This window comes from Dendrobates tinctorius, unplaced genomic scaffold, assembly GCF_039654945.1.
Source record: "Dendrobates tinctorius isolate UK_male_01 unplaced genomic scaffold, ASM3965494v1 ptg000044l, whole genome shotgun sequence".
NCBI classification, from domain to species: domain Eukaryota; kingdom Metazoa; phylum Chordata; class Amphibia; order Anura; family Dendrobatidae; genus Dendrobates; species Dendrobates tinctorius.
This window is the reverse complement of record NW_027361712.1, coordinates 15,269,280-15,286,182: the sequence shown is the minus strand read 5'-3', so window position 1 is coordinate 15,286,182 and position 16,903 is coordinate 15,269,280. Positions and strand designations below refer to the sequence as shown.

Sequence of the window (16,903 nt, the reverse complement as noted above, 5' to 3'; positions counted from 1 at the left end):
TAAAGATGTGTTGAAGTTATGATGGACTGTGTGTCTGTTGATGTAAATTTTAATGGAAACAGTCTCCCACTGCACAGGGAGGACCCTGAAGGAGCTGGATCCGGAGACACAGGTATGCTGACTAGCGAGCATGATTTTTCTGTGAGGAGAGGCCAGGACACCAGAGCCCTGGTGTCCTTGGCTACAACTACTGTCCTGCACCTTACAAGGACATTTTCCCAGAAGCTTTGTGGCTTGTCAGCATGTAGTTTGGCAAATTCCAGTCTGGCTTTTTTGTTTTTTTCAACAATGGTGTCCTCCTTGGTCGTCTTCCATGAAGTCCACAGTGGCTCATACAATGACGGATGGTGCGATCTGACACTGATGTTCCATGAGCTTGAAGTTCACCTTTTATCTGTTTAGAAGTTTTTCTGGGTTCCTTTGTTACCATTCGTATTATCCGTCTCTTTGATGTGTCATCAATTTTCCTCCTATGGCCACATCCAGGAAGGTTGGCTACAGTTCCATGGAGCTTAATTTTCTGAATAATATGTGCAACTGTAGTCACATGAACATCAAGCCAATTGGAAATGATCTTTTAACTTTTTGTTTTAACATGTTTATCGAGAATTTCATTTCTAATCTCCTGAGACAATTCTTTCCTTTGCTTCCTCTGGTCCATGTTGAATGTGATACACACCATGTCACCAAACAGCACAGTGGTTATCTGTAGCCCTCTATACAGGCCCACTCACTGATTCCAAAATTGTAGACACCTGTGATGCTAATTAGTGGGAACACCTTGATTTAACATGTCCCTTTTGTCACATTATTTTCAGGGGTACCATCATTTCTGTCCAGGCCTATTTCATGAGTTTTTTTTTTTAAATTCTGTGGAAGCATGGTTGAAAAGCAATGTCTGACTTTCATTTGTTCATTTTAATAGATTTTATTTATTATTACTTTTGTCAGATTCAAGCCATTTCTGTGACCATTGTGGGGTTTTCTGTCATTAAACGAGGAGTACCAACAATTTTGACCAAGTGTGTATGTACGGCACATGTCGGGAAGGGGTTAAAAAACTATTCTAATTTAACATAGACATGTGGCAAATGTTATTAATTATTTTAGTGTGATGACCATCTGTTTTATAGGTCATACAAAATCTAAAGTAAAAAAAGTGAATTTTTCAAAACTCCAATTTTTTTTTCCCATAAATAAATGCAAGTCATATCCACCTTAGTTTATAAAAAAAAAAGAAAAAAAAAGGGAAAAACAGGAAGCATTTAAGGAAACCAGGATGGTTAAACAGAACTTAAAGGGATTGTCCGGACCTTCTGTATAATTTGTGTATCTAGGATGCAAAGTACTGACAGTTTGTAATATACACCCTGTCAGCATTCTGTATGGTGTCCCAAGTATCACAGTCTGGTGAGCAGCTCTCTCCTGATTCTGGAGGAGCTGCTCACTCATCAACTAGTTTTCCTGTCTGGCAGAGACTGAGACAGAGGAAGGCAGCAGGATAATGACTCAGCTGATTGGAGGAACAAGGAAGGAAAAGGCCTCGACATAGGCAAGTGCTGTGGGCATCCATCCATCCCTAGAGACTGAGGTCCTACAGCAGCTGGTTTATTATGGGGTATGTGTGTATATATATATATATATATATATATATATACATACATACACTTACACATATGTAGGGGAAGTGGACTGACCTATGGACCTTGTCTGCAGCAGGAGGGTAACTTATCTCCTGAGTTAGCCCTCCGTCTGTTCTCTTCCAACATCCAGGAAAGAGGGGCGCTACTGTGCACCGCAGAACTTTAACCCAACAAGGCTACACAAACATGGGTTAGCTGAAAACTCCAGGCATATAAAATATTCACTCACAGAGGAATGCACTGGGGAGTGGAGGAAGGGGAATAATCAAAAGTAGAGAAGGGAAGGGAATTACTACACTTAAGGGCCTGTCACACTAAGCGGTATTGCTAGTGATATCGTTTAAGCGTCACCGATTTTGTGACGCAGCAGCGATGTTGCTAGCGATATCGCTATGTGTGATACTTACCTCCGACCGACTCCCCCGCTGGTTATCGCTGATTGCGCGAGAACATCCTGGGCCGCTTCTCGTCGGCTGCTTCCTGCTGGGCTTCCTGTGGCGCCGAGCAACGCGTGGACGCGGGCTGGAGGACGTCTTCATCGCCGCGTCTGACAGGTAAGTGACGACCGCTGCTATGTCGCTGGTGAGATCTACCTGTTTGGCAGCTCACTAGCGCCCACTTAGCGATGCACCAGCGATCCTGACTGGGTCGTATCGTTGTCGGGATCGTTGGTGCATCGCTAAATGTGACGGTACCCTTACAAACCAATTAACAGTCACAGAAAACTCCTCCAACACTCCTTCTCATATGAACACCTCTTCCTCCTGAAGCCATGCAGCAAATGCTAGCTCTGACATGGATCTGCATAAGAACCCAGATTATAAAGGGGAAAGGAGTGGCAACTAAGCTCAGCTGAGAGTTCAGAGATGACCGATTAACCTCTGTTCTGCCAAAAGGAATAAACAACATTAAAATGAAGAAGTGCTTCTACTTTTTAGGATGGGTCGATTCCAATCATCAGAATGTTTACGGTGCCACTCTCCAGACGCAGATTTTATTCATATGGTATGGCAGTGTCCCACTGTCCTGCATTACTGGAGAGAGGTGACATCATTACTGTCATCCCTAGTACAAGCCCCGGTCCCTCTAGAGCCACTGGTCTGCTTGTTTGGGGTATGGGATGAGATCTGGGATCGATAAAATGGGGTCTTCCTGCGCGAGACGTTATTTATGGCACGGAAGGTACTGGCATTACGGTGGATGGGAACTTTGTCCCCTTCCCTTAGAATTTGGATTGACTTGGTGAGTTCGATTGTTCCATACGAGCGCACGTTATACCAAAATAGGGGATGCCCGGGTAAATTTGAAAAGATTTGGGGGAGGTGGAACTCCTCTCATCTTACCCTGCAGGGTTGAGACATCACATACGAGATAGTATGCTGTAGGATACTAGGCTGCAAAATAGTAGATATAGGTTGATGTAGTGGTAGTCGTAGTTTAGTTTAGGAATTTCTGATTAGATTTCCTTATCCGAATAATATGTTAAAGGCTTATGAGATTTGTTCGATATACATGTTTTATGATATATAGCCAACTGTCCTTTGCGCATACTGGGAAGGTTGTGTACAATGCTACCTTGTTTTTTAAAAAGTAGTGTGCAATTTCTTGGCTCTATATTTTATAATGGACGGAAACATGTATGCTCTGTGGAAAATGTTTATTACCATAGGCCAATTGTATGTTGTGCATTTTTTATGTCCTGAAGTTAAATAAACGAATTTAAAAAAAAAAAAAAAAGTGCTTCTTCTCAGCGCCGGACTAGGAGCAAACGCTGAGGTCTTCTGGCTCCACATTGTCGTGGCGGTAACCCTGTGACAATAACACTCCTGAAGTGTAAAGTAATATGTTTCAAGAAAACAAAATCCAAAATTACAACAGAAATCGTTTATTTATAAAGTGACAATAATACGTCATAATAAATAATGTCACATTTCAATAAGGGCCACATGCGGTAGAAGAGATTTTAGCTGATCTTGGGTATCTACTGTTTCACAGATGGGATTTCCTTGTAAACGTAGCATTGATAGCCGAGGACAGCTACAAAGAGGTTGCAAGTTCAAAACGTTCTCTATTTCTAAGACATGTAAGTTTAGGAAAACCAAGGTGAAATTTGACAAATTTATCAATAAATGCTAATCTTTATATATTATGCAAGCTTTAAAAATACAGCATGGTCCTATGAAGGTTTATTGGTCTCATATAGAAGATCAGTAACTGTCACATAGCATTAAATGACTAAGCACATGGTACAACAAGTTGCAGCAGACTCTGAGGTATTGAATCTGGAAAATGACCTATAATAACAGAATGCTATATCTCTAAGACTAGCCGAGCCCATAATCTGAATCAGCGTTGCGCCCATATTAAGCCACCTGTAGCACTCTGGATTATGGAGTTATAAAGCATAGCTAAGAGGAATTACATATGGTAGGCAAATTTTGTCTCTATGTGCAGATAAAATACAGCAGAATTTAGTGGAATTGCTGCCATTTCATTCAGAGCTTTGGGTGGAAATTTATGAAGCTCCACAGTCCTGGATAGAAAATCACACTTTCAGATATGGGAGGAGAGAGGCTGCACAAGCCCAGGGGTTTGCACAAAGTGTGGGAGGGGACAGCCTAGGAGATGAGACAGCTGCTCATTTTGAGCTGAGTTTTTCTAATGGCCGGAGGATACGTTACCTGACGCAGCCAGGAAAGCCTGTAACTAAGATTTGGACCTGTGATCCATCAGCGCCTCCCTGTGGTCACATGCTACATAACACAGTAATTGCAATCTATACCCAATCCTTTGCACTACACTCCTGACTGTATACCTGTATATTGTTCTATAAATATATGCTTTTATATTTCTAGTGCGCCTTTTAGGTGATTAAATATAAAATTAATCTTGGGCCGCTTTTTTATCTTGATCCACGAATCCCCACATCGGCAAGCTCGGTTGGTTATATTATACGCTACCCGGGTTGGTTTCTGACCCAATATAAGCCTGTTGTCGGACGGGGCTTATGTTGAACGAGGAACTGGTGGCAGAATACCATATTGTTTTAGTGAGGAACTCTGGCACTTATGGTTGGGAGATTTAAATATATATCCCCAGCCTGCACTGGTGATATACAGTCCAGACCAAAAGTTTGTACACACCTTCTCATTCAAAGAGTTTTCTTTATTTTCATGACTATGAAAATAGTAGATTCACTCTGAAGGCATCAAAACTATGAATTAACACATGTGGAATTATATAATTAACAAAAAAGTGTGAAACAACTGAAAATATGTCTTATATTCTAGGTTCTTCAAAGTAGCCACCTTTTGCTTTGATTGCTGTTTTGCACATTCTTGGCATTCTCTTGATGAGCTTCAAGAGGTTGTCACCGGAAATGGTTTTCACTTCACAGGTGTGCCCTGTCAGGTTTAAAAAAAGGAGATTTTTGTGTACTCACCGTAAAATCTCTTTCTCTTATCCTCTAATTGGGGGACACAGAACCATGGGTGTTATGCTGCTGTCCACTAGGAGGCGACACTATGCATAATCTGAAAAAAGATTAACTATGGCTCCTCCTCTGCAGTATACACCTGTTATGAATGAGTCACCGAGGAGGAAAAAACAAAAAGCAAGCTAAGCCCAGAAAACCGGAGAGGTTGGTAACTAGCGGATTGCAGACCCCTGATCCTATCCACAACAACTAGCAGTAGCCGTGGAGCGTGCCTACCGTGGTCCTAGACGCCTCGTCACGGCCGGAGAACTAAATAAGCCTAAAGAAAGAAAGGGAAAATCTAAACTGCCCCAGAGCAGACCCCAAAGCAATAGACAGCCCCCAACATGTATTGTCGGTGAAACAAAATGAAAACACAGACACAGGCAGAAAGATAGGCTGAGCAAACGATAGGGCCCTCGCTAACTAGAAAGGACAGGAAAGAAAAGCTGCTGTCTGCAATCATGCAAAAAACCCTGCCAAAAAGAATGTCCAACACGTCTGATAGAAAAAGGCCCTGAAGTCGCTAGACTTCAAATCACTATATCAGCACTCAGGTATATTCTGAAGACAGAGCAAAAGAGATCAACTGATCAGAGAAAAAAATGGGGATTCAGCCCAGTCCCAGCCAGGCCTGGCTGAACAGAAAAAGTAAGTAAACCAGACAAAAACTCATATGAACAATAGCAGAGAAAACTTAGCTTTAGGAAGGCAGGAACCAAACTGGAAACCAGGAGCCACAGTCAGGAAAAATCACCAGCAAGAAACTAGGGAGTTGGCTGCCTTAAATCCAATCAGAAACTCCTGATGTCCAATCGCAGTCCTCTTCCTCAGGTGGCCGGTCTCTGCCATTTAGATCAGCTTCATTACCTCCCTTCAACAGAGGGAGTCCAGAGAGAGAACTCTCTACTCCTCTGTCAGCAAAGCCAGCTCTATAACCCTCACCAGAAGCCAGAGGCAAACCCGAAAATGACCTCACAACAGTACCCACCCCTTGAGGAGGGGTCACCGAACCCTCATCCACGCCACCGGGCCGATCAGGATGGGCCCGATGAAAAGCACGAACCAATCTATCGGCATGAATATCAGAGGCAGAGACCCAAGAATTGTCCTCCTGGCCATAACCCTTCCACTTGACCGAATACTGGAGTCTCCGTCTAGCCAGACGAGAATCTAGTATTTTCTCTACCTCATATTCCACATTACCTTCAACCAATACAGGGTCAGGAGGTGCAGCCATAGGAACTACTGGCTCAACATATCTCTTCAACAGCGACTTATGAAACACGTTATGGATCTTAAACGTAAGAGGAAGAGCCAATCGAAAAGAAACCGGATTAAGAATCTCCAAAATCTTGTAAGGTCCAATAAATCTTGTCTTGAACTTTGGAGAAGCCACCTTCATAGAGATATTCTTTGATGACAACCAAACCATATCACCCACTTTAAACCGGGGACCAATGGTCCTATGCCGGTTAGAAAATCGCTGGGCCTTTTCCTGGGAGAGAGACAACTTATCCACTACTTGGTCCCAAATCTGCTGCATTCTCTCTACCACAGTGTCAACACCTGGGCAGGCTGAAGATTCCACTTGCCCTGAAGAAAATCGAGGATGAAACCCAAAGTTACAGAAAAAGGGCGACATCAAGGTGGCAGAACTAGCTCTATTATTTAAAGCGAATTTGGCCAAGGGCAAAAATGAAACCCAATCATCCTGATCAGCAGATATAAAACATCTCAAATAGGACTCCAAAGTCTGGTTTGTTCTCTCCGTCTGCCCAATGTTCTGAGGGTGAAACGCAGAGGAGAAGGACAACTGAATTCCCAGCTTGGAACAAAAGGCTTTCCAGAATCTGGAAACAAACTGAACTCTGTCCGATACAATGTTCTCAGGAATCCCATGCAACCGAACCACCTGTTGTAAAAACAAGGGTACCAACTCTGAGGAAGATGGCAACTTTGGGAGTGGTACAAGATGGACCATCTTAGAGAATCTATCACAAATCACCCAGATAAGTCATTCTCTGAGACAGGAAGATCAGAAATAAAATCCATTGAAATATGGATCCATGGCCTCTTAGGCACCGGCAAGGGCATCAACAACCCACTAGAGCGAGAACAGGGTTTAGACCAAGTCCCACAGGACTGCACAAAATTCCTGACATCACGAGATAAGGCAGGCCACCAAAAAGACCGACTCACCAAATCTCTGGTACCAAAAATACCTGAATGACCAGCCAATGTGGAGCAATGAACTTCAGACATCACTCTCTTCCTCCACTGGTCAGGAACATACAATTTTCCCATAGGACAACACTCAGGTTTGTCCTCCTGGAATTCTTCCAGAGCACGTCTCAAATCGGGCGAGATGGCAGAAAGAACTACCCCCTCACCTAGGATGGTAGTAGGCTTGGTCACAATAGGAGAATCAGCAAAGAAACTCCTAGAAAGGGCGTCTGCCTTAACATTCTTAGTGCCTGGAAGAAAGGAGACCACAAAATCAAAACGCGTAAAAAACAAGGCCCACCTAGCCTGTCTAGGATTCAAGCGTTTGGCCGACTCAAGGTAAATCAAATTCTTGTGGTCAGTGAGGACCACAACTTGATGTCTAGCTCCCTCCAACCAATGTCTCCACTCCTCAAATGCCCATTTCATGGCTAACAATTCCCGATTCCCCACATCATAGTTGCGTTCAGATGGGGAGAACTTTCGGGAAAAGAAGGCACAGGGATTCATTTTAGATGTCACCGATCTTTTTGGGACAAAACAGCTCCTGCACCAACCTCTGAAGCGTCTACCTCTACCTGAAAAGGAAGTGAGACATCAGGTTGCCGCAAAACCGGAGCAGAAGTGAACCTCCGCTTCAGCTCCTGAAAGGCCGAAACAGCCTCTGAAGACCAATTCAGCACATCAGCACCCTTCTTAGTTACATCAGTCAGTGGTTTTAGCAATACCAGAAAAATTAGCTATAAATTTACGATAAAAATTAGCAAAACCCAAAAACTTCTGGAGAGCCTTCAAAGAAGTGGGTTGAACCCAATCATAAATGGCCTGTACCTTGGCCGGGTCCATTTCAATAGTTGACGGAGAGAAAATAAATTCCAAAAATGAAATCCTCTGTACACCAAAAAGGCACTTCGATCCCTTAACATACAAGGAATTCTCCCTCAAAATCCGGAACACAGTCCGAACATGTTCCACATGAGAATCCCAATCCCTGGAAAAGATCAAAATATCATCCAGACAGATGATTAAAAACTTATCCACAAAGTCCTGGAAAATATCATTCATGAAGGATTGGAAGACAGAAGGGGCATTAGTGAGCCCAAAAGGCATCACCAGGTACTCAAAATGTCCCTATGGAGTATTAAACGCCATCTTCCATTCATCCCCATGCTTGATGCGAATAAGATTATACGCCCCCCTGAGGTCAAGATTAGTAAACTAGCAAGCACCTTTAACTCTGGAGAATAAATCAGAAATCAGGGGTAACGGATACTGAAATTTAACCGTAATTTTGTTGAGGGAACGATAGTCAATAGAAGGCCTTAATGAACCATCCTTCTTGGCCACGAAAAAAACCCAGCACCTAAGGGCGAAGAGGATGGTCTAATATGACCCTTCTCCAATGACTCCTTAATATAAGATCGCATAGCCTCGTGTTCGGGTACAGATAAATTGAAAAGTCAACCCTTGGGAAATTTACACAAAGGTCTCAACTCAATTGCACAGTCATAACTCCTATGAGGAGGCAAAGACGCAGACTTGGTCTCACTAAATACATCATAAAAATCAGCCAAATAGTCAGGAACATCATGCGACTGGGGAGAGGTGGAGAAAACAGGAGTGTCACTAAGAGCACACCGACAACCCCAACTCACCACAGACACAGACTTCCAATCCAAAACCGGATTATGGATTTGCAACCAGGGAAAACCCAGAACAATGGTATCATGTAAATTATGCAACACCAAAAATCTGCAATTTTCTTGGTGGTCTGGGGCGACCCGCATTATCACCTGGGTCCAAAACTGAGGTTTATTCTTCGCCAAAGGAGTAGCATCAATACCCCTCAAAGGAATAGGCGTCCGCAGAGGTGTCATAGGAAAACCACAACGTTTAGCAAAATCCAAGTCCAAGAGATTCAAGGCCGCTCCTGAATCCACAAAAGCCTTCGCGGAAAATGTGGATAAGGAGCAGATCAGAGTAACTGCCAAAAGAAACTTAGGTTGTACACCACCTACAGCAAATGTGTGTGCAAAACGTTTCTCTAGTTTAGGGCAGACAGAAATAACATGAGAGGCATCTCCACAGAAAAAACACAGCTTATTACGCCTTCTAAACTCCTGACGTTGCGACCTAGACAAAACTCCATCACATTGCATAGGTTCAGAGGTTTGTTCAAAAGGTGGCAGCGCCTCCCGTGTAGTCTTGCGTTCATGTAAACGCCGATCAACTTGAATGGCTAATGACATAGAATTGTCAAGACCAGAGGGAACAGGAAATCCCACCCATGTATCTTTTAAAGTCTCAGACAAACCCTTCCGAAAGAGAGCTGCCAATGCTCTATCATTCCATGTAGTAAGAACCGCCCACTTTTGGAATTTCTGACAGTATAACTGCAGGATCCTGACCCTGGTTCAATGCCAATAGGGCTCTCTCAGCTTGATCAATAGCATTAGGTTCATCATATAACAACCCCAAGGCTTGAAAAAATGCATCCACATTAGTCAAAACAGGATCTTCAGGTGTCAAAGAAAACGCCCAACCCTGGGGATCGCCACGCAGCAAGGAGATGACAATTTTAACCTGCTGCGCAGAGCTCCCCGATGAGTTAGGCTGCAAGGTAAGAAATAATTTACAATTATTCTTAAAATTCAAAAATTTAGACCGATCCCCAGAAAACACATCAAGAGCAGGGATCCTTGGTTCAACAGCATGTGAATGAGTGAGATAGGCGGAAATTCCCTGCACTTCAGCAGCGAGCTGCTCCACACGATCAGACAATTGCTTAATCTCCATCAGGGAGAAAAAAAAAAAAGAATCCCCCTACGACCCCACAAGAGGAGAAAATATAGATATAAAAAAATTGACACTTTTTTTTTTTTTCACAATTCTCTCCTGCCTTTGAGTACCCTAGAATCTGCGGTATGGCCGGAGAACTAAATAAGCCTAAAGAAAGAAAGGGAAAATCTAAACTGCCCCAGAGCAGACCCCCAAAGCAATAGACAGCCCCCAACATGTATTATTGTCGGTGAAACAAGATGAAAACACAGACACAGGCAGAAAGATAGGCTGAGCAAACGATGGGGCCCTCGCTAACTAGAAAAGACAGGAAAGAAAAGCTGCTGTCTGCAATCACGCAAAAAACCCTGCCAAAAAGAATGTCCAACACGTCTGATAGAAAAAGGCCCTCAAGTCGCTAGACTTCAAATCACTATATCAGCACTCAGGTATATTCTGAAGACAGAGCAAAAGAGATCAACTGATCAGAGACAAAAATGGGGATTCAGCCCAGTCCCAGCCAGAGATGGCTGAACACAAAAACTAAGTAAACCAGACAAAAACTCATATGAACAATAGCAGAGAAAACTTAGCTTTAGGAAGGCAGGAACCAAACTGGAAACCAGGAGCCACAGTCAGGAAAAATCACCAGCAAGAAACTAGGGAGTCGGCTGCCTTAAATCCAATCAGAAATTCCTGATGTCCAATCGTAGTCCTCTTCCTCAGGTGGCCGGTCTCTGCCATTTAGATCAGCTTCATTACCTCCCTTCAACAACAGAGGGAGTCCAGAGAGAGAACTCACTACTCCTCTGTCAGCACAGCCAGCTCCATAACCCTCACCAGAAGACAGAGGCAAACCCGAAAATGAGCTCACAACATACACACCTGGACGGCGTCAGCCTTCTCCAGTTTTGTGCAAAAGCATTATGAGGAACGTAACAATAACATAACCATGCCTGTAAGAAGGCTACTATGTACGAGCTCAAAGAACAATATGAGAACTCAACCGTAACAACGGCCCGTAAGGGCAACAGGGTGGGAGCTGTGTCCCCCAATTAGAGGCTGAGAAAGAGATTTTACGGTGAGTACACAAGTGGCCGCCTCACACAGTCCAAGTGGCCGCCTTACACACTTGTTGTGCCGAAGCCTGGTGCCGAATGGCCCAAGAGGCCCCTACTGCCCGTGTAGAGTGTGCCGTGATACCGGCCGGAAGAGGGGAACTGTTAAGTCGGTAGGCCTCATGTATGGTGGACTCGATCCACCTGGCAAGGGTAGCCTTGGAAGCCGGCAGTCCCTTGTGACCGCCTTCCGGAAGAATGAAGAGGGAATCAGACTTCCGGAAGGGTGCAGTCCTGGACACGTAAATCCGCAATGCTCTAATGAGGTCAAGCGCATGCAGAGCCTTCTCCACTCTATGAACCGGAACCGGACAAAGGTATGGCAGCGAGATTTCCTCATTTAGGTGGAAGGTGGACACAACCTTCGGAAGGAAGGTACCGTTCAGAGAACCACCTTGTCCTGGTGTAAGGCTAGGAAAGGCCGTCTGCACGAAAGTGCTGATAATTCCGACACTCTGCGTAACGAGGTGATTGCCACTAGAAAAACCACTTTCTGTGACAGAATGCAGAGTGGAACTTCTTTAAGGTGTTCGAAGGGTGGTGCCTGCAATGCTGTCAGGACCAGGTTGAGATCCCACGTTTCCAGTGGGCGTCTGTAGGGGGGAACCAATCGGGAAACTCCCTGGAGGAAAGTCCTTACTTGCGGTTTGGTAGCAATGCGCCTTTGAAAAAGGACTGAAAGCGCTGACACCTGACTCTTAAGCGAGCCTAGGGATAGCTTGGCGTCTAGGCCCGATTGAAGAAAACCTAGTACCTTCGGGAGGGAATAAGGGAGTGGAGAAAGCTCTCCAGGTACGATAATAAATCTTGGCGGAGGCTGGCTTCCTTGCACTGATCATGGTCAAAATGACTTCCGGTGAAAACCCTGCCTGGGTTAGAATCCAGGTTTCAAGGGCCATGCCGTCAAATTGAGAGCCCCTCAATTCTGATGGTAGAACGGACCATGAGACAGAAGGTCGTGACGGTCGGGTAGACGCCAGGGGACGTCTGCTGTAAGTTGAACGATGTTGGCATACCATGTACGTCTGGGCCAATCTGGCGCGATGAGGATGGTTAGAACTCCCTCTTGTTTGATCTTCCTCACGACCCTGGAGATCAGGGGGAGGGGTGGAAAAATGTACAGGAGTTGAAACTGGGACCAGTCCTGGACCAGGGCATCCGCTCCGAGCGACCGCGGGTCGTGTGTCCTGGCCATGAAATTGGAGACCTTGGCATTGAGATGGGATGCCATTAGGTCCACATCTGGGGTTCCCCAGCGTTGACAAATCTGGTAAAAAATTTCGAGATGGAGAGACCACTCCGAGTCCATTCCTTGCCTGCTGAGGAAGTCGGCTTCCCAGTTTTCTACACCCGGAATGTGGACCGCAGAGAGTACCGACCTCGTGTCTTCCGCCCAGTTGAGGATATGTGCCCCTTCTCTCATCGCCTGGGCGCTGCGGGTCCCGCCTTGGTGATTCACATATGCCACAGCCGTGGCATTGTCCGACTGTATTCGTATGTGCGAGGCAGCAAGCAAGTGATGAAAGGCTATCAGTGCCAGGAAGATGGCCCGGATTTCCATGATATTGATGGGCAAGGTCGCTTCCCTTGGTGACCACTTGCCTTGTGCCCTGTGATGTAGGTGCACTGCCCCCCAGCCTGTCAGGCTTGCATCGGTGGTCAGGACCTTCCATTGACCTGAGAGAAAGGATTTTCCCCTTGCAAGCGAGGTTGGCTTGAGCCATCAATGCAGGGACCTCCTGGTTGACGACGTCAACCGGAACTCCCTGTCGAGGGAGAAGGGATTCCTGTCCCAAGATCTGAGTATGGCTAGTTGAAGAGGCCTGAGGTGAAACTGGGCAAATGGCACTGCCTCCATTTCTGCTGCCATCCTGCCGAGGACTCTCATGGCAAACCGGAGAGATCGGGGAGGATTGCGGAGTAGTGTACGAACTCCCAGACGGATGGCCAGGGTTTTGTCCTTGGGAAGGAGCACCAGGCCCCTGGAGGTGTCGAATAACATTCCCAGAAGGTTAGAGTCTGACTCGGGGTAGTCGACGATTTCTGTAGGTTGACTAACCATCCCAGATGACTCAGTGTGTCTATTGTGATTGAGACACTGACCTCACAGTCATTGAAGGTGGAAGACTAGATGAGAAGGTCGTCCAGGTACGGGACGACTAGAATGCCTCTTGAGTGCAGAACGTCCATGGTGGCTGCCATGACCTCGGTAAACGTTCTTGGAGCCGTGGCGAGTCCGAACGGAAGGGCAACAAACTGGTAGTGGTTTTGGTTGACCGCGAACCTGAGAAACCTTTGATGGGCAGGATCAATTGGTATGTGCAGATATGCGTCTTGTATGTCTATGGAGGCAAGGAAGGAATTGAGGGTAAACTGATTAAATTTGCTGATGACACAAAGCTAGGAGGAATAGCTAATACTAGAGAGGAGAGAGAGAGGATTCAAATAGATTTAAATAAACTGGAGAAGTGGGCAGCAACTAACAGAATGGTTTTTAACAGGGAGAAATGCAAAGTACTACATCTGGGCAATAAAAATGAAAAAAGCATATATAGAATGGGAGGAATAGGGCTAAGTGACAGCACATGTGAAAAAGACTTGGGTATACTAATAGATCACAGACTGAATATGAGTCAACAGTGTGATGCAGCAGCAAAAAAGGCAAATGCAATTCTAGGATGTATTAACAGAAGCATACAGTCTATATCACGTGAAGTCATTATTTCCCTCTACTCCTCTTTGGTCAGACCTCATCTGGAATATTGTGTCCAGTTTTGGGCACCACATTTTAAAAAAAACATCAACAAACTGGAGCAAGTTCAGAAAAGAGCGACCAGAATGGTGACCGGTCTGCAAACCCTGTCTTATGAGGAAAGGTTGCAGGATTTGGGAATGTTTAGTTTGCAAAAGAGAAGACTGAGAGGAGACTTAATAGCTGTCTACAAATATCTAATGGGCTGTCACATTGTAGAAGGATCAACTTTATTCTCATTTGCACAAGGAAAGACTAGAAGCAATGGGATGAAACTGAATGGGAAGAGACACAGATTAGATATTAGAAAAAACTTTTTGACAGTTAGAGTGATCAATGAGTGGAACAGGCTGCCACGAGAAGTGGTGAGTTCTCCTTCAATGGAAGTCTTCAAACAGAGGCTGGACAGACATCTGACTGGGATGATTTAGCGAATCCTGCTTTGAGCAGGGGGTTGGACCAGATGGCCCAGGAGGTCCCTTCCAACTCTATGATTCTATGATTCTATTCTCCCTGCTCCATGGATGCAATGATGGACCGGAGGGACTCCATGCGGAAATGACGGACCCGTACATATTTGTTGAGCTGTTTTAGGTCTAGTATGGGCCGAACGCTGCCTCTTTTCTTGGGAACTACGAACAGATTGGAGTAGAACCCTCGGAATCTTTCGTTCGTGGTAACCGGCACCACGACTCCTGCCTGAAGGAGAGAGGAGACCGCTTGGTGGAAGGCACGAGACTTGTCTGATGGTGTTGGAGGGATAGAGAGGAAGAACCCGTTCGGTGGACTGGAAGTGAACTCTATCTTGTATCCGGAAGACACTATTTCCCTGACCCACTTGTCTTCTGCAATAGGCAGCCAGACTTGCTGAAAGAGTAAAAGTTGCCCGCCTACTGGTGGGGTGTCTTCCGGAGTTCGTGAGTCATGATGAAGAGAAGTTCTGAGGCTTTCCTCCCTTGGGTTTCGCTTGGCCTGCTTTCGACTGCCAAGTCCTGTCCGGTCTCTGCGCCGTCCGTGGGTTGTCCCTGCGTGGAGAGCGGTTACGGTTTTGCGCTGGGCGTGAGTCGGACCAGCCCGAAGAATTCCGAAAGGATCGGAATCGTGTCTGGTTTCTTCATTTAAACGTGCGTTTCGGTTTTAGTTGAGAGAGAGAGGTACTCTTACCCCCAGTGGCATTGGCTATCATTGTGTCCAACTTTTCGCCGAAAAGCCTTCCAGTAAGGTACGGAAGATGCGTGAGGGACTTCTTTGAGGCCGCATCCGCTTTCCATTCTCGCAGCCAGAGGATACGCCGAATCGTAATGGCGTTTGCCGCTATCCCCGCTAGACCTCTTGCTGAGTCTAGGGCTGCATGAAGCATGTAGTCTGCTACCACTGCTATCTGGACCGCTTGGTCCGAGAGCCCGGCACTTGAAGCTTGAAGACCCTCCTGTAGTTTTTTGGCCCAAGCCAGGATGGCCTTGGCCGCCCAAACTGAAGAGAACGCAGGGGCCAGGGAGGCCCCTGGTGCTTCGAAAATGGAACGAGCCATGCGTTCTACTTGCCGGTCTGCTGCGTCCCTGAGGGTTGAGCTGTCTGGCAGAGAGTAAGGTCTGCTAGTCTAGATACCGGGGGGTCCACTTCGGGTGTATCTGTCCACTGTTTGGTGTCTTTCTGTGAGAAGGGGTACTTCGCTTCCAAATATTTGCGATTGGCAAATTTTTTCTCAGGCTGCGAAAACTGTTTAGTAAGTATCTCCTGAAACTCATGGTGATTAAGGAAGACCTTAGGTGGTTTCTGAACACTTTCGAAACAAATCTTATGTTCTGGGGCTTCCGGGGCTGGCTCTGAAATTTCCAGCACCCGATGGATGGCAGAGATTATGTCCTCAACTAGCGCTGTATTGCTAGGGGGAGAAGGTACCACGGACCTCTCCGTTTCGTTGTCTGAGTCGGAGTCACAGATGCCTTCCAAATCCTGTGTATCGCTAAGGTGATCCCAGGTGGGCGACCTGGGGCGGGGGTCTTCTGTGGTGGGGGATCTCTGTGGTGACCTGCACTGTCTGTCTCTGACAGGGGACTGCCTAGGAGACCTGGAATGATGGTGTCTCTCCCTGGGGGGGGGGGGAGAATGACCTTGTGCTATAGGACGACTCAGGTGATCGTGACCTGTGGGTCCGCTTACGTCTGTGAGAGTCGGAAGCAGCATGTTCCTGAGACAAGCTGTCCGTTTGCTGGGTAACGTTCATAGCTGGGACCCGACCCTGCAGAGCTTGCAGCAATGTGGCGGTTAAGTTATCCATGGACTGTGTCATGGACTGTGACATCTGAGTAGCTGAGTAAAGAGAACCCAGCTGTGAGCTTACCCCACCAGTGTGCCCCTAGGACTTATAAGGTTCCATTCTGGTGTATCCACCTTGGTTTAACTCCTAATGCCCTATGATGAAAATGTACATTATGGGTCGTTAAGGCTCATGAGCTGAGCCTGCTACATATCAGGCACTTGCAGCCATGTAACAGCTGGCATGTGCAGGGACTGGAGCCCCTGTGACAATAGTGGGGAACTGAAGGATTACAGTGGCATCCTGCTGAAGGCCTCTGTCATTGCCATTTTGGTAATTGTGTGAAGCTAAGCCACTGGCTGATTTCACTATTTATTGCAAATAAGTGGTATTGAAGTGCATAGTGTAAGCGATCCAATGATCACAGGGTCAAATCCTGCACAGGCACTAAAAAAATGGAAAACATTTAAATTATTCTCTGGGACTAAATGGATGAATGCTTTTGTGTATGTACATACTCATTTTTTTTTATCTAAGAGGTGGAACCAGACCCAACTCTTGCCTCAGAGACCCAAGCTTACAACAATCAAATCTGTGATCACCATTGTAGCTTCTAGCATTTAAACCACCCTTCTTGGCTCATTTGATTAA

At 45.8% G+C, this 16,903-nt stretch overlaps 1 protein-coding gene across 5 annotated transcripts in view; it reads right to left on the bottom strand.

The window, feature by feature from the left end:
- Positions 1-3,512: 3,512 nt before the first annotated feature.
- Positions 3,513-16,903, bottom strand: part of RABGGTA (Rab geranylgeranyltransferase subunit alpha) — a 116,844-nt gene continuing 103,453 nt past the window's right edge. For all 5 annotated transcript variants that reach the window (XM_073575348.1, XM_073575347.1, XM_073575349.1 and 2 more), the window contains one exon: positions 3,513-3,717. In XM_073575348.1, coding sequence (XP_073431449.1) covers positions 3,569-3,717 — 149 coding nt within the window. In that variant the 3' untranslated portion in view covers positions 3,513-3,568. The remainder of the gene's footprint in view (positions 3,718-16,903) is intronic.